The sequence below is a fragment of the Callospermophilus lateralis genome, chromosome 3, assembly GCF_048772815.1.
Source record: "Callospermophilus lateralis isolate mCalLat2 chromosome 3, mCalLat2.hap1, whole genome shotgun sequence".
Lineage (NCBI taxonomy): Eukaryota > Metazoa > Chordata > Mammalia > Rodentia > Sciuridae > Callospermophilus > Callospermophilus lateralis.
Genome location: NC_135307.1, coordinates 89,122,863 through 89,146,816, shown reverse-complemented (window position 1 = coordinate 89,146,816; position 23,954 = coordinate 89,122,863). Strand labels below are relative to the sequence as shown.

At 37.3% G+C, this 23,954-nt stretch overlaps 2 protein-coding genes across 5 annotated transcripts; one reads left to right on the top strand and one right to left on the bottom strand.

Moving 5' to 3' along the window:
- Positions 1 to 857: 857 nt before the first annotated feature.
- On the bottom strand, positions 858 to 15,571 carry Haus2 (HAUS augmin like complex subunit 2). 2 transcript variants are annotated; one of them, XM_076848510.1, is made up of 6 exons: positions 15,447 to 15,571; positions 8,496 to 8,588; positions 7,909 to 7,978; positions 6,009 to 6,141; positions 3,885 to 3,993; positions 858 to 1,250 (listed from the first exon to the last, which is right to left on the bottom strand). In XM_076848510.1, the coding sequence occupies exons 1-6, from the start codon at positions 15,537 to 15,539 to the stop codon at positions 1,041 to 1,043; spliced, it is 708 nt and encodes a 235-aa protein (XP_076704625.1). In that variant the 5' UTR covers positions 15,540 to 15,571; the 3' UTR covers positions 858 to 1,040. The 2 variants fall into 2 exon arrangements, with proteins under 2 accessions (XP_076704625.1, XP_076704627.1); XM_076848512.1 differs by lacking the exons at positions 7,909 to 7,978; positions 8,496 to 8,588 and having other exon boundaries at positions 15,447 to 15,517.
- A 38-nt stretch (positions 15,572 to 15,609) lies between these two features.
- Positions 15,610 to 20,384, top strand: Lrrc57 (leucine rich repeat containing 57). Of its 3 annotated transcripts, none has more exons than XM_076850634.1 (6): positions 15,610 to 15,713; positions 15,956 to 16,061; positions 16,167 to 16,305; positions 16,824 to 17,092; positions 18,782 to 18,967; positions 19,362 to 20,384. In XM_076850634.1, exons 1-6 carry the CDS (start codon positions 15,610 to 15,612, stop codon positions 19,401 to 19,403), a joined length of 846 nt encoding a protein of 281 aa, XP_076706749.1. In that variant the 3' UTR covers positions 19,404 to 20,384. The 3 variants fall into 3 exon arrangements, with proteins under 3 accessions (XP_076706749.1, XP_076706747.1, XP_076706748.1); XM_076850632.1 differs by having other exon boundaries at positions 15,648 to 15,865; positions 19,362 to 20,278; XM_076850633.1 differs by lacking the exon at positions 15,610 to 15,713 and adding an exon at positions 15,719 to 15,803 and having other exon boundaries at positions 19,362 to 20,278.
- The last annotated feature ends 3,570 nt before the right edge of the window (positions 20,385 to 23,954 follow it).

The following is a 23,954-nucleotide window of genomic DNA, read 5'->3' as shown; positions in this document are numbered from 1 at the left end:
TAAGAAAAATATTAAGTATATAAAAGAAGAGTTGGGCTATTGTCTGGAAGAAGGGCAGACACAAGGACAGGCCTGAGCTTAGAGACAGACTAAAACCTTAAAACCAATAGGAAGAAAGCCAGGGCAGGTAGAATAGAGTGAGAGGTGGAAAATCATGGAAGTATCATGAAAGCATGGTAGTCTGGATTTTTTTTCTTAATGAGCTGGGAAACCATAAGAAAGTTTTGAGGAAAAGAGCAAAATGATTTGGTTTATATATTTAAAGAATTACTCTGACTGCTGTTTTGAGACTAGCCTGAGAAGTAAGGGTAGAAGCCCAGAGAGACCAGTTAGGTGGCTATTTTAGTACTCTAGCAGTAGAACATGAGTCATGTTAGTCCCCTTTTTCTCATCTATCTAGAATAAGGTACTGGGATAACTGGTTTAAAATTCAAACTCACTTGGAACCCTGGTATCCTAGATGGCTTTTCTACTCACTGTGCTTTGCAGTAAAAAGAATTGACACATTAATATTTCTATTTTCAGCCTGGAGAACTTGATTTCAACAGTAGTCTGTATTTTAAAACATTATTTTACTCATATATATGTACCTTCAATATAACCACAATACCATTATCACACCCAAGTACATCAGTTCCTTAATGCCATCAAATATTCCATTTAGGTTTATCTTGTAAATCTCTCTTATTTAATAATATTTGTTTTTTAGTAGTTGGACACAATACCTTTATTTTATTTATTTTTATGTGGTGCTGAGGATCGAACACAGGCTCAACGGTAGAGCTGAGCCACAACCCCAGCCCCTAAATCTGTCTTTTTAAAACAGTCTCTTGTTTGAATAAGTTTCCAAATAAAACTTGGTTTTTGAATCTTTTAATCAGAAAGAAGTCAGGTCCTAGTGAACTTGAAATTTTGGTACTCCAATATACTGCGGGCAATTTCAGTAGTGCTAACAGCAAAGCCTTAAAATACTCAAGTCACAATCAACTAGAAATAGACTGTATATAACTATACATAATTAGGGAAAATAAAATTGATGATCACTTGATATTAGTTGTTTGGGCATGACCTTTAGAAGTAAAAGGTAAAGGAGAAATTATAATATCATATTTTTGAAGGTAACTTTCTTCAGCTAATATTTTGGGGATACAAGAAGAAACCTCCTTTTGTTGTTCTCGCCACTTAAGTATATTCTCTGCCAGTTCTTCTGTCTCAGTCACCAAAACATCCATCTTGGTTAAAGCCTTGCTCTGTAATATTTAAATGAAAGGGAAAATAGAAATTATGTCTGTCATTATTTCATTACCATTAGATCACAGACAGTTACACTGACCTTTTTCTAGCTCCTTACTGCAAAAGCTCCTTAAAACTATGCTCTCCCCATCTTACAATACCCACCTTCTCTTTGGGAGTTCACCTCTTCTTTGTCCTCAATAATCAACTCAACAATAATGATCCTCAATCTCTAATTAGTTAAAATCCAACCTCCTTGCTAAAATGCAGACCCATGTTTAAGGCCATTGGCAATCTTCATCTGGATTTACAATTTCTCAAACTCAATTTAACTGCAGTTCAACAATGACTGAACATTTACTACATGTGCCAAAAAAAGCCACCCTCATTAACTTCTTTAATCCATACTTGACCCTACTCAAATCAGATAGGTTAACAACTTCATTACCTTGGATGTGTCCCTTTCCAAATGTAGCAAAGATCTAGAAATGTGACCACAAAAAAACCTAAAAACAAAACAAAAACTCTATACAATCCTTCGTATTCCTGTGCTTTAAATCCTTTATAAAAATACTATATTTAGTCTCCAAGTTTCTCTTGACTTTTCCTCTAATTCAGAGCAGATCAGATCTTAATATACACAGGAATCCCCTGAGGAACTTATTAAAATGCAGATTCTGATTCTAAAAGTGTAGGGTGAATGACTACCTCCGCTTCCCCTTCTCTTTCTTTCATGCTAGAGATAGAATCTAGGCTTCATACATGCTAGGCAAACACTCTACCACTGATCTAACCTCCAAACCTGTAATTCTGGGGGAAAAAAAAAAAGCTTTTAGGTGATGCTGTCCATAATGTGAGTAGCAAGGCTGTCTACCCTATTCAATATTTTCTATGTGAATGTGATTAAGGTAACGTTCTCTAACCAAGTCACTCTTCTGTATCCTTCACTAAAAAAACAAAACAATTCATTCAATGGTTCCCAGTCCTGATACCTTTAGGCATCAAAGTAAAGTGTCATTTTCACCCCCAACTACTTGTGCTCTCTTTCATGTGAGACATTGTTGCTTTGGTCAAACTGTTCTTCCTGAGGAGTGTCTAAATTTCATAGATTCTTTAAGATTCAGCTCTCTACTAATTCCTATATAAAACTTTTGGACTGGGGATGTGGCTCAAGCGGTAGCGCGCTCGCCTGGCATGTGTGCGGCCTGGGTTCGATCCTCAGCACCACATACAAACAAAGATGTTGGGTCCGCCAAATACTAAAAAATAAATATTAAAAAAAAAAAACTTTTAAAAGTCTTCCTATACCCTATTCTGCTCTCAATTCCCCTACACTGGAAGTAATCCCTCCCTTTTCTGTGTACAATAGACAGTATCTCTTTATAATGTTATGCTGAACTTATGCAAATATACTCCTATAAAACAGTAAGTGTGAATCTTATAGCTGTCTCACCAAACTGAGAATTTGAGAGCAGAGATCAGTCTTATCTATTTTTCTTGATACATGCATGTAGCATAGCCCTTGCATGATGAAGATAATATATACTCAATTAAATGTTGGAATAGCTTCTAAAGAAAAATGATGCCAAGCTTTTTGACTTTAAAAATAATTAGTTTAGGGCAGTGTAAGCCATTGTGGGTGGTGAGGTGGCCACCATGGTGGAGAAGCTGGTTTCAAGGGTGCAGCAGAACTTCACCAAGTTCTGCTCCTGCTCAGAGAACAAGAAGAAATGGAAGGCCCACATGGAATTCATCCTGCACTACCAGCCGAATTACCATGACCCACCTAACACTGGTGGCTGCCTAGGCTAGCTGTTGTCCCTCTCCATGGTCTGGGTAAACCATCTTTTCCTGAGTTGCAGTTAATAAATAATAAAGACCTTCTAGGCAAGGTTATGGAAATGGCTGGTAGCACTGATGTGGAAGACCTGCCACCATTCATTCCTGGAAGTGAATCAATGAAAAAGCAAGGCTAAAGCAGAAGATATATCAATTTACATCATGGGTCACAGGCTTAGTAAGGAGGCTGTAATGAATGTGACAGTGCACAGTAGCTCTTAAGACTCCTGGGAGAAGCAGCTGGAATAAAAAGGTATCTGTCTAGATTGGTTTTTAGAAGTCATCATTCCTTCTAGTCGGTACCACTATAAAAATATGCATGGAAATTTATGTATTTATAATACATGCACTCTAAGATGATTTCATGAACATACAAGCCTTTGTTTAAAATGTCCTTTTTTAAAGGTGGTGATATAATAGTGGCAGGTCATGAGTTTTATAGTTGGGATTTATTTATATTTTTGGTACCAGGGATTGAACCCAGGGGCAATCAACCAGCAAAAGCAAGGTGCTAAGTAAATCAGTGAGATACTATCTCTAAATAAAATACAAAATGGGCTGGGAATTAGCTCAGTGATCGAGTGCTACTGATTTCAATCCCTGACACCCCCAAAAATAAAGAAAGATAGAAAGGAAGGGAGGGAGGATAGGTTGGGGATGTAGTTCAGTGGTAGAGTACTTACCTAGCATGCACAAGTCTGGGTTCAATCCACAGTACCATGGGGTCGGGGGGGCCGGGGGAGTTAAACAAGGAGATCACACATTTGATATTCAAGTATAAAAGAACTAAAGAAAGCTATATTAATACTCACCATTTTCTTTAGATTTGCATCTAAATGAGGGATATTTCTAATTGTTTCAAGATGGGTTTCCAATCTCTCAATGAAAGACACAGCCAACTCCAGCAAATGTACCATATATCTGAAAGAGAAAAAAATCCAACTATTTTTAAAATTTAATTATTTTGTGTCTCCCTTCTTTTCCTTTAATTAGGACTTTAGTTTAAAATAAAGAATTACAATCAACTTAAGTGTCAATAACAAACTTTCTGAATCCCTAGAAGTATCAGTGATAAAGAAAGGTCCTTCTCTTTCACTTGAAGAAACATATAACTTGTTATCCAAATAGAAAAACAGAAAAACATGACATTAATCATCATATCTGGAACCCAACCTAATGGTAGATAGTAGATAATGATAGTAATGTTCACACAGAAGGAATTTCCCTAGATAAAATCTCATTCCATTTCAATCTACTCATTTTCAGTGAAGAGAAGACAATAAGGAAAACTATAGTACATTGAAGTAGTCTTCACATTAAGGTAATAAATGCTTAAAATCATTAAATGCCTAAAATCATTAGCTCTTCTTTAATGTAGTATAACATACACATTAATGGCTAGATACTGAATACAAGAATGGGGTTTTGTATGTCATTTTACTAAAAATAAAAAAATTCTGCCACTTAAGAGAAGATAATCTTCAAGGTGCAGTGGCGCATGCCTATAATCCCAGCATCTCAGAAGGCTGAGGCAGGAGGATCTTGAGTTCAAAGCCAGCCTCAGCAACTTAGCAAGGCACTTATCAACTCAGTGAGACCCTGTATCTAAATAAAAGATAAAAAAAGGCTGGGGATGTGGTTCAGTGGCTGAGCACCCCTGGGTTCAATCCTAAGTACAAAAAAAAAAAAAAAAAAAAAAAAAGATAATCCCAGCTACTTAGGAAGTTGAGGCAAGAGGATAGCAAGTTGAAAGCCAGCATGGGCAACATGACAAGATCCCATCTTAAAGAGAGAGGTAGAGGGGTAGAGAGGGGATAGTGATTTGCTCAGGGTCAGCTAGTGAGGCAATGATAGAGAAAGAAATCAGATTCCCAGATGCTTGCTTTACTATTGTATTATTATTTTAATCATAACCTAGATCTTCAAGTTTATACTTATAATATTTCTATGAAGAAAGACAGCAACAGAAATAATCCCTGTTCTGCAGACTGGGAAACTAAAGCAAAAACTGTTATCATTTTGCTCAGTTGAGATGAGACCAGAATCTGGTTTTTCCTTTTTTTAAAATATTTCTAGTTGTAGATGGATAACTTTATTTATTTATTTTTTTATGTGGTGTTGGGGATCGAACACAGTCTCTCACATGTACTAGGCAAGTGCTCTACCCCTGAGCCATAACCTAAGACCCAGTTTTCCCTTTCCTTTCTTTTTTAAGGTACCAGGGATTGAACTCAGGGTCACTCAAGCACTGAGTCACATCCGCAGCCCAATTTTGTATTTTATTTAGAGACAGGGTCTCACTGAGTTGTTTAGCCCCTCGCCTTTGCTGAGGATGGCTTTGATCCTAATGATCCTCATGCCTTGAGCTGCTAGGATGACAGGCGTGCTCCATGGCACCCAACTTGTTTTTCCTTTCTTTCTTGTCTTTTTTTTGTAGTTGTAGATGGACAGCATGCCTTTATTTTATTTGTTTATTTTTATGTGGTGCTGAGGATCAAATCCAGTGCCTCGCACGTGCAAGGCAAGTGCTCTGCCACTGAGCTATGGCCCCAGCCCCGTTTTTCCTTTATTAATTGACATTTTTTCTTCTGTCCATGTTATGTACAGAATTTTTATGTATAGGTAACATTAATTCAACAATACATTTATTTCACAGAAAATAGTCTATATGTAATAAAACCAATTTTTACCCACCTTGCCAAGTGTTAAGGATCTACTTTTTCACTAAAATCATAATTTATAATTCCCAAAACACAATGGGCAAAGTATCACCATAGTGATACTTCTTTTAAAGCAAAGAATTTTCTTTCTGGTTTAATGTATCAACATTAATAATGTTAACCTACACATCAATAACACATTGTTTAGTGAATTATGCTTCAAGGTTCACCCTCAGAAAACATGTACAAGTATTCATTTCTTCTTCTCAGTCTAACCTGTGATAAAAAGCCTCCAAAGGTAAGTTTTCCTGGCACATGGGTTTCAACAGTCTTTGCCTGAGGGACCTCTTTTCTTTCAGCACAGCTTCCAGGTGATTATTCATACTTTGTAGATCATGACACTTTTGAGCTACAAAAATCAGAAAGTTATTTACAGTTAGCAATAGGACAAGTAAGTTTTTTGAAATCACAACGACTTCTACTTTTGCTAATACCAAAAATTAATCTGAGGCTAGGTGCAGTGTTGCACACCTATAATCTCAGAACTCAGGAAGCTGGGGCAGGAGTCTCACTTGAGATCAAGAGTTGAAGACAAGTCTGGGCAACATAGAGAGACCCATTCTCTAATAAAGAAAAAAAGGGGGACTGGGGATGTGGCTCAAGTGGTAGCGCGCTCGCCTGGCATGCGTGCGGCCCGGGTTCGATCCTCAGCACCACATACAAACAAAGATGTTGTGTCCGCCAAAAAACTAAAAAATAAATATTAAAATTCTCTCTCTCTCTCTTAAAAAAACAAAAAGAAGAAGAAAGAAAAAAAGGAAGAGGTAAACTGGGTGTGGTAGTACTTGTCTCTAATTCCAGTGACTCTTGGGAGGAAGATCACAAGTTCAAGGCCAGCCTTCGCAACTTAGTGAGATCCTGTCTCAAATTTTAAAAAATAAATAAAAAGGACTGGGGACGTAACTCAGTGGCAAAGTTGCCTTGGGTTCAATGTTAGTTCAGAGGGGTAAGGGGGTGTCACCTTGCAAACTACTACTGATTAGCTCAGAATTTTTTCCCCTCAGAATTCAGTTAATGGCTGCCAACTGTCCCTTTTATAAAGTTTTAATTTGAAAAAATTCAGACTTACATAAAACTGTCTTTTTTTTTTTTTTAAAGAGAGAGTGAGAGACAGAGAGAAAGAGAGAATTTTTTAATATTTATTTTTTAGTTTTCGGCAGACACAACATCTTTGTTTGTATGTGGTGCTGAGGATCGAACCCGGGCCGCACGCATGCCAGGCGAGCGTGCTACCGCTTGAGCCACATCCCCAGCCCCACATAAAACTGTTTTAAAAGTTCATTAAACTCCTATATACATATCACCTAGACACTATATTTAGTTATATTTTCTTTTTTATCCTTTTTCTATCTCCACACACTCACTTCTATCTTTTGCTCTCAAAAAGCCTCAATTGAGAATTGCAGACAGCATGATCTTTTACCCTTAAAAAAATGTGTTTCCCATGCACAACAACATACACCTAACTTATAGTACATTAATAAATTCAGAGATTTTTTTGGAGAAGTTAGCATTGATACAATGTTACCAATATTGAATACAGTCCATATTTAAACTTTACCAAGTGTTCTGATAATGTCCTTTATATAAAAAAAAATTTTTCTGATCAAATATTCAATCCATTCATTCAGTGCTTCAGTTATCATGTCACTTTAAGTAATTACTGGTGGTTCCCTTAGAAGTATTAGAGCAAGACTGACCTCTGAATCACTCTCTGGCTTCCTATCTCACCATGTGATCTCTCCCTCTTGCCAAGTGCTCTGCCATTGTGATGCTATTCACCATGAGGTCCTAACCAGAATCAAGCCAATGCCACCCTTGAGCCTCTGCACTATGAACTAAATAAATAAACCTCTTTTCTTTATACATTACTCTCAGCCTCATTAACAAAATATACTAACAAAAAAACGAATAAAGGAGCCAACCTAGTTCCTTCCAATGCTATTTGCACTAGTCAAGTCTACAGGACTTGTAATTAAGCACAAAAATAGAAGACTTTGTTAGCAGTGGGGCTGGAAAAACTGGCACATCACAATTTTGCTGCCTGGTGTTTATTTACTATAATCCAAGAAAAAGTTGAAATTCCAATGATTACCCACTTAAACAAACCACTTACACAAATAGAAAGGATGAACAACATCTGCTGCATCTTTTTCTAGTTTCAGAAGTTCAATTTCCAGGCTTTTCTACATTAGGAATAAAAGTAACATTAGCTTACTCAGAAAGTTTCCTGAAGTTAAAGAATCAAAAATAGCTAAGAATGGACAATCTTTAGTTCAGAAACATGCTACAAGATGTACATTCCTTAAATGAGATGGGAGGATGATGTATGTATATAAAAGTGCAGGTAATTTACTAAAGCTTTTCATTTTGGTGTTCTTGCCCTCCTGCTGTTACATTTACTTTAACTGTTACTACTACTATTTCTTTTACTATTGCTATTAATTACTACAATAAACCTTTACCCAACTATGTGCTAGATACTTGTTCTAAGTGCAAGAGAATTGCTATTTGAATCAATTAAGGTTGTATGGTTGTGGTTTTTTTTTTTTTGGTTGGGGGGTGTGTGCTAGGGATTGAACCTAGGAACTCACACATGCTAAGCACTTGCATTATCACTGAGCTACAAGCCTATCTGGGATTTTTCTTTTTTTCTGTATAAGTAGAAAAGTAATAATTAAAAAAAGAAAAATAATAATTTACCTGATAGATTTCAGCTTGAATATTTGTGATCTGTTGTAGTCTGGAGAATTTCTCAAAGCAAGGAGCTGTTTTCTTAGATATATTTAACATCTCCTATTGGTAAATGAACAGGAAAACAGTAGTATGTCACAAAAAGTTTCTGTATACATCGAAGAGCATGCCATGGGACTGAAAATTCATATTATGTCCAACACAGTCCCTAAACAAAAAGTAGAGAAAAAAGAGTAGTAATGTATATTTCCTGTTTTAGAAAATCTCTTGCACAAATATTTAAAAAATGAAATAGTACAATCACTTTGTATTGTACTATTTCCTAAGGTACCATATACAATAGATTTACATTACTAATAACTTATTAGAAGATAAGCTGAAGTTTTTGGAAACTCACCTCTGCCCATCCAAATGAACCAAGCCTAGTCTTTCTGACCTTCTGGATTGAAAATCAAAAACCCTGCCACATGGAATAATTTATGATTCATCTAATGACATCAACTGCATACCCATCATTCATGTTGTCTCTGTTCACATGTATTCTCTTACATAAAGGAATATTTATGTCCCAGTATAATGATTTTTCTATAAGGACTACTCCTTTTTTATCTTTTCATTTTATAATTCCATTACACTGTCCTCTTAAGTGCAGGTTATCTCAGATTATAGATGTTATTTTTTTCACCCCCCAACTTCCTCCATAATTTTCTATATTTTCTTCTTTCGTAGACTGTTAGCACAGAGGCCAGGCACAATGGTACATGCCTATAATTCCAGCTACTAAGGAGACTTAAGCAGGAGGATCACAAGTTTGAGACCTAGCCTGGGCAACATGATAAGACTACATATCCAAAAAGAAAAAAAAAAAAAAGTGGTGGGGAAGAAGAAACAGAGGAAGGAATTTTAGAAGTTATAAATGGCCAGGGACTAGGAAACTAAATGCAACACCATTGCCTATTTTTTTTTACAGCTCTTGAACTAAGAATGGTTTTTATATTTTCAAATTGCAGAGGGCGGGCAGCAGAGAAAAAAATGATATTCTATAACACAAGAAAATTATATGACATGTAAATTTAAGGGTTCAGAAATAAATTTTATTGGAACACAAATTCTCTCATTCACATATATATTACCTCTGGCTTTTTACACTAAAACTGCCTAGTGAATAGCTGTAACCATATGGCCTATAAAGCCTCAAATACTTATTCTTTGGCCCTTTATAGGAAAAATTGGATAATCAATTTAAGAAACACTTATTAAGGTAGACAATGGATGATACAAAGATGAATCAAACAAGCTGTTTGCCTTCAAGAGGGTCATAATGCCAGGCTCAATGGCATATCTCTTTAATCCCAGTGACTCAGAAAGCTGAAGCAGGAGGATCCCAAGTTTGAGGACAGCTCAGCAATATAATACAACTTAGCAAGACCCTGTCTCAGAATAAAAAAATTAAAAAAAAATTAAAATGACTGGGGATATAGCTCAGTGATGAAGCATCCATGGGTTCAATCCCAGTACCACCCTCCCCCTACAAAAGGCTCATGATGGAGGTGGAAAAAAAAGGTATTTTAGATAGAAAGAATGAAACATAAATGCTCAACAACTGTCATTTGGTATTAATATACATGTAAGGCAAGAATGAAGCTAGAAACATAGTTTCCTATATGATCATAGAAAACATTGAGGGTTATGCCAAATGATCATAATGCAGATAATGGGAACAACTGAACATTTTCTGGTGAAACAGTAACGTGGTCTTATATAAAATATATATTTTAGAAATTTAACAGTGGGTACTATGAAAAAGAAAACTGAAAGCCAAAGGTCAGAGGAAGGAAAGAATGGAAAGTAACTGTTCAATGAATATAGTTTCCCATAGAGAGTAATAAATGTTTTGAAAATAATTGCACAACATTGTGAAAGTACTTAATGCCACCGGATTATACATTTTAAGATGGTTAAAATAGTCAGGCATGGTGTCACCTATTAGTCCAGCTATTCAAGAGACCAAGGCAGGAGGATCAAAAATTCAAGGCCAGTCTGGGCAGTTTTTTTAAATAAAAAAGGGCTTCAGATGTATGCCCCTGGGTTCAATCCCCAGACTACACACACATAAACACACACACAAAAAAGGTTCAAAGGGCTGGGGGCATAGCTCAGTGGTAGAATGCTTGGCTTGTTTAGCATGTGCGAGGATCTGGGTTCAGTCCCCAGTAATACCCATATGTAGAAGAATGAAACTAGATCCTGCATAAGAGTCAAATGAAAGTGGATCAGACTTAGGAATCAGATCAGAAATTTTGCAACTACTAGAAGAAAATAAAAGGTCAAAAATCCAACATAGTGGCAGAGGCACCAACTTCCGTAACAAGAACCCTAAAGCTCAAGAAATATAACCAAGAATCAATAAGTGGGATGGCACAAATTAAAAAGCCTCTGCACAACAAAGGAAACCATGAAAAGCATCAGATCTCATGAAAATAAAAGGAAGATCGGTGGAATAGAGGAAGGAGATTGAGGAGAGGAGGGATGGTAAAAGGGAGGAAATAAAGAATGAATTTGACTTTTGTACACATACAAATATATCACAGTGAATTCTACATATAAAGCATCAATTAAAAAAATAAATAGAAGGAAGACCAGTCAAGTAGAGGAAGGGAAATAAGGGGAAGAAGAGAGGAGGGGAAAGAAGAAGGACTGGAGACTGAAACAGAGCAAATTAAATTCCATTCATGTAAAATTATGTCAAAAATTATATGTACACTATTATGCATAACTATAAGGAACTAATAAAAATATTTAAGAAAAAAGTTAAATTAATAAAGTTATGTATATTTTACACAGAAAGAGAGGGAAAAAGGAAATCCCTACAGTTGGCCATCAATATAAAACAAAAAAACAAGTAGAGAGATGGGCATAAGGTTGAATATTTAAACAGGTAGCTGCTATAGTATTCCAGGTAAGATCATGAGAATGTGAGCTAGGTCTGTAGCTGTTTAAAAGGAAAGGGAAGACAGAGATAAGAGTACCTGTCAAAATGAAACTGACAAGTCCTAGTTGGCGAATGAGAATTAAAGTCAATGATTAAAGAGTTAATCATTGTTTGACTCCAGTGATTCTGTTTCAGGTGGCTGTAAAGATAGTTATGCCATTAACTGAGGCAGATAACTCAGGTATTCTACTGGTAGCAAAACTGAAGACCAGGGAGATTAAGTATTAGTCCAACTTCACATTGCCATGTGTGTCAGAACAGAAATGAGAACACATCTAATTCACTATCTCTTACTTTTTCTTTACACTCTCTCTTAGGTAGAAGAAAGTAAATGAAAGTAAAACATGCTATATCATGTAACCTACTAACTCTCTGGCATATCTCCAACATTCCATGTGTAAACACTAAGCTTAGTTGCACATTTGGCAAACTAGTAAACTCTTTGATTCAACAATAGGGTAATGATGCTTAGCCAATAAGATGCAAGAGAAACCAGAGTGAAAATAAGAATGTTTAAGTGGGTAACAGAACTGGGGATGTGGCTCAAGCAGTAGTGCACTCGCCTGGCATGCACGGGGCACTGGGTTCAATGCTCAGCACCACATACAAATAAAATAAAGATGTTGTATCCACCAAAAACTAGAAAATAAATATTTAAAAAATTATCTCTCTCTTTAAAAAAAAAAAAAGAAGTGGGTAAAAAAAGAAAGAAAGAGCAGTCGAATTCAAATTCAAAATATTCCAAGAAAATAAAAATCACAACTACACAGAAGTCTGTGCCTTTATTATTGCTATATTACTTACTTTACACGTCACTGGGGCAAAAGGACCCTGAAGATGAAATGATCCTAAGAAAAAGGAGTATATTTACAGTGTTATTGTTTACTTTGTTACTAGGCACAGGAAGCTGAAATATGGGAACTTTATGCTTAATTTAAGATCTTTGGGGCTGAGGGTGTAGCTCAGTGGTAGAGTGCATGCTTAGCATGTGTGAATCCCTGGGTTCAAACACTGTGTACATTTGTATGTATAAACTTGTAACCTAGGGGTTACCTTTCTTTTATTTTTTCCTCTTCATGCTGTATTTCAGTTGAGGAGCATTAAAAGGGAGCCAGTGTAGTAAAAAGTTAAGAGCAGAGGCTATCAAATAGGGGTTGGGATACAGAGAAAGGCAGGACACAGATTTTGAGAAAAGAGATTAATGGTAGACTACAAAGAGTTCTTAGGACCAGATCCTCCTATACTGCCAACAGAAGAAGCCTTGATCAAGACTCTTACTAACTAAAGATTGCTGGAAAAATATCTAGAATATATAGCAGCCCTAGGGGCATAAAGTAAAGAAAATACCTCAGTATGCTACAAAAGTTGACCATACCTTTCTTTCATCAAATCATTCTTCTTGGATAGATCAAAACAGAACAAAGTTCAAACATGTTTTCTACAAGAAATTTTAGGAACCACTCTTAATCTGTGTGTGCGAATTTGTGTGTGGTGCTAGGGACTGAATCAAGGGCCTCAGGAATACTAGGCAAGCTCTCTACCACTGGGCTACATATACCACAGCCCATCACTCTTAATTTTTAATGAGCATGAATGATGCATGAGTGGACTATTTTGTTTTTAACCATTTATTTATTTATTTATTTATTTATATGTGGTGCTGAGGATCACACATGCTAAACAAGTACTCTATCACTGAGCCATAACCCCAGGCCCCAGGATGGACTGTTTAAAGAGATCATATGACAAATCAGTTTAAATCATTCTAATAAAAATAACTTTTCAGGGCTGGAGTTGTGGCTCAGTGGTAGAGTTCGATCCTCAGCACCACATAAAAATAAATGAATAAAATAAAGGTATTGTGTCCATATCCAACTAAAAAAATATTTTAAAAAATTCTCTCAATAGCAACTTACTCTCTCGGTATAGACAGACATATCTCCTATGCCACATTTTCTCGAAGGATATTAAGTTTCAAATGTCTTATGAGTTTACCAAAGTATTTTGTGACAGAAGAACTGGACAACTCAAGTGAGAGTAGTAGGCAAACTTGGTAGGAAGAAAAGATGGAGAGAAGCAAGAAAGGGTTAAACTGTGGAGTGCTGTGTTGGTCCCTGCAACAGCTGGTGTACTCACACTACCTAAAACCCTCAAACACAACACTGGGTCTTAACATAAGTTTTAAAATCTTTCAAGAAGCTGGGTGCAGTGGCATACACCTATAATCCCTGACACTCGGGAGGATGAGAGAAAAATATTGTAAATTGGAGGCCAGCATAGACAACTTAGCGTGATTGTATCTCAAAAGAAAAAATTAAGAAGGCTGAGGATAAAACACAGTGGTACAGCACCCCTGGGTTCAACCCCTGTACAGAAAGAGGAAAAAAAAATTTATTCAAGAAGTATCACAATATTTTATCACAGTTTATCTTAAGAAATGATATAATAAAATGATATAAAAAATGTGTCAGAAAAGGGAGAGCTCTGGGATCTAATTCTGCCTTCTTGGTTGAATGACTTCAGACAAATTTCTTGGTCTTTTAGAATTTAGTTTCTTAATTTAAAAGAATTAGATCCTGGGGATGTAGTTCAGTGATAGAATGCTTGCTAGCAACAAAAAGGCCCTGGGTTTGATTCCCAGCACTTCAAAAACAACCAACCAAACAAATCACCTTAAGGTATCAGAAATCTCTAACAAATCTTTTAAATACAAAAAGTTGTATATTTTAACTGGGCATAGTTTCACAGACCTGCAATCTCAGCTTCTCAGAAGGCTAAGGCAGGAGAGTAGCAAATTTGAGGCCAGTCAGGGAAACTTGATCCTGACTCAAAATAAAATTTTGAAAAAGGACTGGTGATGTAGCTGAAAGGTAGATTGCTCCTGGGTTCAAGACCCAGGTCTCTAATCAAGACCCAGTATGGAATTTAAAAAGAGAAAGAAAGAGAGAGATTTTCCATATATCTTCCATCATGTTTGTATTTATTGCTATTTTTCTGCAGATGTATTTATCTTTTTAGCTTTTCTCTCCCCCCACCTCTTTTGTTTCAGGGATTGAATTCAGGGGCACTCGACCACTGAGCCACATACCCAGCCCTAGTTTGTATTTTATTTAGAGACAGAGTCTCATTGAGTTGCTTAACACTTCATTTTTGCTGAGGTTCAAAGCTTCAGCCCTCCAAACCAAAAGGATTATAGGAGTGCGCCACCGCTCCTTTTTAGTGAGATTCCTTTTCATATCAAAGTTTCCTTCCCTCAATTTCAATTCACTTGTTCCCACTTGTCTCATTCTCCTCTGTCACCTGTATTCTATTATTCCCTCACATGTTCAATTTCTTCCTCTATTGGCTCCTTCTCCCGGGGCTGTGAACATGCTCTTCTTGCCCAACTTATCATCATTCCTTGGGCTAATCTCCCTTCTTTCCTCAAAATTAATCCCTTCCTCCACTCATGTTCCAAAATCCTTTATGTCTTTTCCACCAAATGCTGTTTTTTTTTTTTTTTTCCCTTAAAAGATACCCCAAATGAACTTCCCTTGGGGCTCCTCTGTACTCAACCTCTCCTGCCCCAAATTTGCTTCAATACTTCCTGTAAATATACATATTGGGAATGTTTACTTTTAACTATCTACCATTATTTCTCAACCCCACCGCATACTACACTCTAGAGGCGGTATCACTGGATGAAAATAAACAGGACAACACTGTTCTATCCGCCGTAATCTGGCTTGACATAATTTGCCGGCAAACAAACAGTCTACGCGAAACACCACCTACTCAGATTCCTGTTTACGAAGAATCCACAGCACTAAAGCCACGGCTGCAAACTAGAAGAGGCTCTATCAATCAGCCTTTTTCCTGGTATACACCCTCAACACTCCCGCAATAAGTACCATCAACCACCTCACAGCCAAATTCTGTCGCCACCATGGCCACCCCCGCTTTGATGACGCCATTGTTGCCCCACTCACCTGAGTGACCAACCCTGAAGCCACGAAGTGGCCCAACAGTGGCCGTGCGGAGTTCGGCGCGGAAGCCGGGTCCCAAGGGTTGGCAGCAGCCATGATTCTAACACACTTCCCCGCTTGGCGCCAGGAGTGAGCCGAAAGCGCGACGAACGCTCGGCGCGGGTCGATGACATCACAGGGCGTTCCCGCCCGGGCGGAAGCCCTGGGAGCGCATCCCAGGCTAGCGTGGGTCTCTGATCTCCACCAGCCGGGACTTCTTCCTACTGAGCTGTAGGAAGCGAGTCCCGGGGTCCCTAGTTCTCCAGAGGGTCTCAGGAGCGCCTGGTCTTAGCACAGTTGCAAAAGCAGCAGAACTTGGTGGTCTGTTTTTCTTTCTTCCTTGCCACTCGGGCTGGCTCCCAGAATCCTGGGATCGGCTGGAGGTGACAGCTGGGGCCGGAGACCCAAAAGGAGGTTGACGGAGTGACTGTGTGCCTAGGTTGGTCGCTGATCGCTGCGCTTCCTTCCCGCAGGAACCAGAGTCTTGGTGATAGGATGGGAAATAGTGCCCTCCGCGCTCACGTAGAAACGGCACAGAAAACTGGTGTCTTTCAGCTTAAGGACCGTGGACTGACCGAGGTGAGAATGGGAGAGATAAAACCAGGGAATTTATAGGGCGAGGGACGGCGGGGACGGAGAAGCTAATCCGTGAGGGCTTCTTAACGCTATGAACCCTTTCTCCAGTTCCCCTCAGATTTGCAGAAACTGACAAGCAACCTTAGGACCATAGACTTGTCCAACAACAAGATAGAGAGCCTACCGCCTCTGCTGATAGGGAAGTTCACTTTGCTGAAGAGCCTCTCCCTGAACAACAACAAACTGAGTATGGCTTTTGCTCCTGGGAAGTTTTTGTTAGGGATCAGAAGTTAAAAAGGATGGATTTCTCTTACAAGATGATTTTTTGTCGTCATTATGAAACTGTTCAGAGGGCTCACGATGCAGAATGACAAGAGTCCTTGAAACTTTCTACCTCCACTGCAAGGTTTCCTGGGTTATATGATGATTGATCTTTGGGATGTGATATAAGCAAAATAGCAATTTAAAAGGGAAAATGGAATGGGAAAGGGAGGCTGTTCCAAAAACTCACAAAATTGTTGTCGAATTGTGCCTCATCCCCTTTGTAAAAGGAGCCCATTGTATTCAGGAATGCTCCTGCATATTGATGGCACACTCATCTTCTGAAGACCATGTTGGTAAAATTTAATACCTAAAAGTGGTGCATTTGGGAATTCTGTGTTTTAACAAGAAGTGAAGCAGACTGATATAGAATCTTTGTAATCTTTATCAAACATGTTTTTTCAGCTCTATCAGATTCAGGTTTTTAATTTTTTTCTTTGCTAGATATTCTACCTGATGAATTATGCAATCTGAAAAAACTAGACACTCTAAGCCTAAACAACAATCACCTGAGAGAGCTGCCATCTACCTTTGGGCAGCTTTCTGCCCTCAAGACCTTGAGCCTTTCTGGGAACCAGCTGGGGGCACTACCACCCCAACTTTGTAGCCTACGGCACCTAGATGTGGTAGATCTCTCTAAGAACCAGATTCGGAGTATACCTGACATCGTGGGGGAGCTGCAGGTCATCGAACTCAATCTCAACCAGAACCAGGTCTAGAACTTTAGGGGTTTTTTTCTAGCATATGTTTGGGTTTATGGTCTCCTAATAAACTGTTGTTCACAAAACTTTGGTCATGGAGTTGACTATCAAAGGCTAGATGAGAGATATATACTATAAACCTAACCAAAGCCCAAAGTGCCATGGAGTTAGTGGGGACTAACACTGGGTGTGTTTGCTGTCTAGGCTTTTTGGGGAGTGCCTAGCAGGTAACAGGGTAAGGGTAATTTCAAAAGTCAAACTACTAGCCAGATGAGGTGGCATATGCCTGTAATCCCAGCAACTCAGGATCCTGAGGCAGGAGGATCACAAGTTTGTGACCATTTTGGCAACTTAGCAAGACCTTATCTCAAAAAAAAATTTTTTTTTTAAAGAGGGATGGTGCCAGGCGCGGTGGCACACACCTATAATCCCAGAGGCTCTGAAGGGTGAGGCAGGAGGATCTTGAGTTCAAAGCCAGCCTCAGCAAAAGTGAGGGGCTAAGCAACTCATGAATTTCTTTGAGATTATCTCACCTTTTCCTTGAGATTATGGGGAAAATATCAGTTAAACTGTAGGTATTAGTTGAGGACTTGCTACACATTGACCTCTGCTGATGCCTTAGATAATGCCTTAGACCCACTGACTTTAGTATATATAGAGTAACCTGGGGAGCTTGTTTAACGATATCACTGGGCCTTTATCCTTAGTCTTTCTGATTTATGAAGGACGGGATGAGATCTAAGGAGGTTGTTTCGCTCAGTGATCCAGGTGATGGCCTGAAATACCAAGTAGTCAATAGAATTTGGTGACTTGGGCTAGATGTAGCTCAGTGGTAGAGCACTTGCCTAGCATGTGCCAGCCCTATGAAATTTGATTAATTTGAGTATTTGATGAGCTAAACAGTGAATGAGTCAAAGACAATTGTTTGGTATTGAGTTTGAGGGCCTAAAGGAATAGTGGTACAATTGAGTGGACATGCTGGGTTGATTATGGTGAGTCATTTAACAAGAAATGCTTTCCTGAAAGTGGGAAACAAAAGTAGAATAGAGATGAGTAAATATGTATGTAGAAAAAAACATTTAGATTATTAAGTGAGGACTTCAAAAATGAACTTCCTGGGCTGGTGATATAGCTCAGTTGGTAGAGTGCCTGCCTCACATGCACAAGTTCCTGGGTTTAATCCCCAGCAACATACACACACACACAATGAACTTCCTAAGAAAAAGTTGAAAGAGAATATGAAATATAAAGTATTAGGGACTGCTGCTTGAAAATGTCCATAAGGAAAAAGGGAAACCAATAATCAGGAATAATTCAAAAGATAGGAAGAAAAACCAAGTACTTATGTACAAGAAGTGGAACAGTCAAATGCAATAGAATGATGGATTCTTGGCTTTGGCAATAAAGTAGTTGGTATATTTTTACACATAAAAGGTTGGCAGATTACAGGTAACTTTTTTGTTTAAATTTGCGTTAATTCTCAAAAAGCCACTGGTAACTTCAAAAAAGCATTTTATTTTTAAAGTGGAGGACTAGTAACAGAAGGTCTGTAACTGAGGCTTCTGTAGTGAGTAGGTAGTGAGAAAATGGAGGTGGTAAAAGAACTGGGACAAATAACAAGGTTTTTGTTTTTGTAATGTAGTAAAAAGTAACCATTAGAGGGCTTGTGCTTTTTCCTATTATTGTTTTGTTATTCAATAGATATCTCAGATCTCAGTAAAGATATCTTGCTGTCCTCGCCTTAAAGTTCTTCGCCTGGAAGAGAACTGTCTTGAGCTCAGCATGCTTCCACAGAGCATCCTCAGTGATTCCCAGATCTGTCTGCTTGCTGTGGAAGGCAATCTTTTTGAAATAAAGAAACTTCGAGAACTAGAAGGCTATGATAAGGTATTTATTTGTGTGGTAGCATACTTCTGCATTTCTAGTTACTAACCCAGAGAATGCTGAGGTAACCCCCATGAATATTTTTGTTCTTCCCAATTTTGAGGGTGGTTCTAAGAATTGGCAAAATGATATTGTGCTAAAATGGCTTTCTTTACAGACAGCTTATTGCAAATCATCTTCTGATATGTTTCATATTAAAATACAAAAAAAAAATAGAACTTAAACCATGTGCTTTAAATTATTAGGTAGGTTTAATAGGAAATGGACCAAATCCAATAAAAGACAAAATTGCAGGGTGGGGGGAGCATGTAGAAACCTAAGTAACAGATAAACTTATATTTACTCATGCCAAAATACCATATATATATATATATAATTATTCTTTCATGATTTTTAGTACATGGAGAGGTTCACAGCCACCAAGAAGAAGTTTGCATGATGTTCTCCAGGACCATGGGAACCTTACAGGACAATGATATGGAAACTCTGTTGGAATCTGGCTGAAGCTGAGACTCTTGTTGTCAAGGATATCTGCAGTAAGGAGATGACACTCCAGGAGATTGTTTCGCTCAATGATCTCTTTTCCTTTTCAGGGCTATCTCAAACAAGCTAAAAGAAAAAGGAGTCAGGAGACAGGAAGAGTCCTCCATTTTGACTCATGGATAGGGCAATGGACAATGCTTATCTTCAAAACCATCATTAGTTTGGCTTTAAGAAACCAGTAGCTAGTTGCTATTTATATGGTGAGGAGATGCTGCCTGGTAACAGAATAGCTCCACACCACAGCTTGAGATTATGTTTAGTTTCAAAGTGTGAACTTCCATAAAAGTCAGTTGTCATTCCACCTAGGTGTTAACACTTTGTATTTTTAACAAATTCATATTTGTGAGTTGCTATGGTTACTCTAAGGATTTATTGTTTTATTCTAGTTCATCAGTTTAGTTGTCTATACTTAGAATTTAGGATGCACATAAATGTGACTGTTTGTCTTGGTTCAAGTGTGCTTTGTCAGAGAAGCACCAACACAACACTAAGAAAGGTTCCCCAAGGCTGCAGTAGCAAATCCTTTACTATTGCATGTGCCTTATTGGTCGAGGGCTCTGAAGAGCTAAAAATGTATATGCAACACTTACATGATTTAAAAATGATTTCAATAATCAAGATTTTCCTGAAGCTTTGTTAAAAATTATGTCTTATTTCTGTAATCTTTCCCCTTTTTGTATTTATAACTCTACTAATAAAATTACCTTTAGGAAACCATTGCTACAATATTTTAAAACAAGTTATGTTTATCAAGTTTATTCTCTGAATGAGAGAATATACTAAATAAAGAATTTTTAATGATCTTTGACTGGAAGCAAGTTTAATTCTTTAAAGGAAGAAGACAACTTTAAAATGTAAAGGGTCATTTGTTCTCTGAAAGTAAATTAGGGAGAAATGTTTCATGTTCTTGTTCAGGTTTCTTAAGTAATGAAATGCCTTTATGTGACTGATAATTAACATTTTGGGGTACTGGAACCATGCTTATTAACAGAACCTGAAAGTATAAAAGTAGCAGATTTCAGATTGTCAATGACATGAACATTTGAACAACTACTATTTTGGTCATTTTCTCAAATTTTATCTTAGCCATGGATATATTGGCAGTTCTCAGTAATGATTAAACCTTGCTTAAAGGCAAGAAATCCTAAGAGTTTACTATTTATGGGGCAATGTCTCTGACTTTAAATTTGGTCTGGGTATTCTCAATTTCCCATGTTATTTTCTCCTTCTCAGATAGGGGTTGCCAATTTATCAGTATCAATTGAGGAGCTGTTCCCCACCGACAAACCCCTAAACCTTAATGTTTATTATTCTTACTGATCCATTGAATGATTAACTGTTCTCTAAATACTTTAAATTTTTAACAAGTTAAATGTATCCATTTAATGATTAGCATTCTCCACCCCTGTAAGAATCAGTGACTACCACCCTTCACAATTTGGATACTTTATTTTCAGATACCCTCTCTCTACTCTCATTTGCCTAATCATATCAGATCTTCTGCACCTTAAACCCATGCTGCATTCTCTCCTCTGCCTTTATGTTGTTTGCTCTGTCAGGAATGCCCCTATTATGCTCCTTCTTCCCTATGTCTAAGCCTCTTCTCTAAATCTAATTAACTGTTCCTCCCATCTGCTACTATAGCACTTCTCACATTCTATATTTATCTTTCTTGCTAGACTAAACCACTTGAGGTCAGAGAATTTATAAAGTAATATACCCAGAGTTAATAGTGAGCAAGACTTAGACTAAAATATGAACTAAGAGTAGTATGATTTATAGTCAGAGATCCTGAATCTATCTTGGCTACCAGCCCTAAGTCACTTATATTTTTTAGAGCTTGGCTTGGAAGTCAGTAGTATATTGAATAAGATCATGGACCTTGGAGTCAGAACGATTTAGGTTTGAATCCATAAAAGGCTGCCATTTATTAGCTTTTTGAGCAATTTACTCTCATCTGTAAATATGGGTAATACCTCCTAATTCTCAAGTATAAGATACATAAAAGTACTTGGTATAGTGCCTATGACAAAGTAAGTAATCAATAAATCATACCATTTATCTCATCTATAAGGCATAAAACTAAAATTTAAGTTGTTTAGGAATGGGCTTAAAGCTACCATTAAAAAGATAAAAAATAACTAGGGGATAAGGCATTAGAGATTATCATATATATAATATATATGCATATATCTGAAGATATGTATGATATGTATGCATCTCATATATGTGTGTGTGTGTGTGTGTTTGTGTGTGTGTATCTGATATGAACTGGGATAATCTAGAATTTTAGTAAGAGAGTAACCTAAAGCAAACAGCTTTTTTTTAAATTTTTGTTTGTTTTTTAAAGCACTGAGGATTGAACCCAGAGATACTCTACCACTGAGTTATATCAACAGTCCTATTTTTTTTTTTTTTTTTTTTTTTTTTTTGAGATGGAATCTTCCTAAGTTGCTGAGGGTCTCACTAAATTGCTAAAGATGGCCCTGAACTTAAACCTTCCTGTAAGCCTTCCAAGTAGCTGGATTACAGGCATGTGCCACTGAACCCTGTGGGAAAACAGCAGTTTAAAAAGTTAAGTCTAAGTACACATGAGTATAACATGTCTGAGATAGAGTTTAACAGCAAACTCATAATCCATATGTGACATAGAAAGATACAGAGTTGAAGTATGGAAACAAAGGATAAATTAAAACTAAATAAAGAAAAAAAAATAGGCCCAGTGGTAAAGGATAAAATTTCTGTCATTACAAGACTGGAAACTTGAAGGAGATTACTGTTAAAAAAAAATTAAGGGGCTGGGGACGTGGCTCAAGCGGTAGTGTGCTCGCCTGGCATGTGTGCAGCCCGGGTGCGATCCTCAGCACCACATACAAACAAAGATGTTGTGTCCGCCGAAAACTAAACAGTAAATATTAAAATTTAAAAAAAAAAATTAAATTCAGTAGGAGATACTGTTTTTTTCTTTTTCCTATATAGTTATAAATTAATATCATGTTTAGGGTTACGTAACTAGTAAATGATTTAATCAAAATTTGGACCCAGGTGATCACACTCTAGAGCTTGTGTTAACCTTTCAAAAGTAATGGAAAAGGGCTGGGGTTCTGGCTCAGTCAGAGCACTTGCCTAGCATGTGTTAAGCACTGGGTTCAAATCTCAGCACTACATATAAATAAATATATAAAATAAAGAATCTCAGCACTGCATATAAATATATAAAATAAAGATTCATCAACAACAAATAAAAATATTTTAAAAAGTAATGGATGGGGCTGCGATTGTGGCTCAGTGGTAGAGTGCTTGCCTAGCTCGGGTTCGATCCTCAGCACCACATAAAAATAAAGGCATTGTGTTGTGTCCATCTACACCTAAAAAATAAATATTTTTTTTTTAAAAAGTAATGGAAAAAATGTTCACAGATGATGTTATTGGAGAAAAACAAAAAAGCCTTTAAGTTAATAGCTTCCATTTCTAGTTCATTATGGGCCAAATTTCTAGGACTCTTACTTCTCACCTTTCTCAGTAGCAGAAGCTGTAGAAAAGTTTGTAACCTGGGATCTATGAGTAGGTTTTCAAGATCTGCATGATTCACATTCATGTGTTTAGTTCTCTGGGGAAAGGGGCTGTGTTGTCTGTCATCAAATTCACAAATGGATCCTTGACCAAAAAAGACCTCTATTCTAGAGAAAATAGTAGCTATCATTCATTAAATTCCTACATTTACTAAGCACTATTATAAGGGCTTTAAAGGCATTAAACTCTATGTTTTGCAATTTTATGAGGTAGGAATCATTAATCCTCATATTCAGAAAAGGAAACTAAGGCACAGGAACAGGCTAGAGTCACCACAGCCAGCAAGAGCTAAAGTATAAATCCAGACAATTGGTGCCTTAACATGCACTTCAAACCAATTATACTGTGGGAGCAGTACAGTGGTATCCTCCAAATTATTTCCTTTGGTGTTTAAAAAAAAAAAATTTTAGTGCTTTTAAGAAGGGCCCTTAGTATAGTACAATCTCCACTGTTTTACACCTTACTTTACACATTCACTTTCACCTGGGCAAACTACTCTTTCTGACATGGAGCACTTTTATGAGGGAGGACCTAATTGAGTCTTGCTTTATTTAAATATCTCCCTCTTCACCCTTTGAAAATTCCTGTTAGTTGTATCTTTTCCAGTATTGGGTTGTTCTTTCCCAGAAACATCTGTTTAGTCACTGATAAAAGTGAGTGCAAATGAATGAGATTAATAATGATTACATTAAATGCATCACAGAAAGGAAAGTTCTGTTAATATTTCTAATAGAAATTGGAAAAGAGGGGCTGGGGTTATAGTACAGCGGTAGATCTAGCGCTCGCCTTGTATGTGCGGGGCCCTGGGTTCAATCCTCAGCACCACATTAAAAAAATAAATAAATAAAATAAAGGCATTGTGTCCAACTACAAC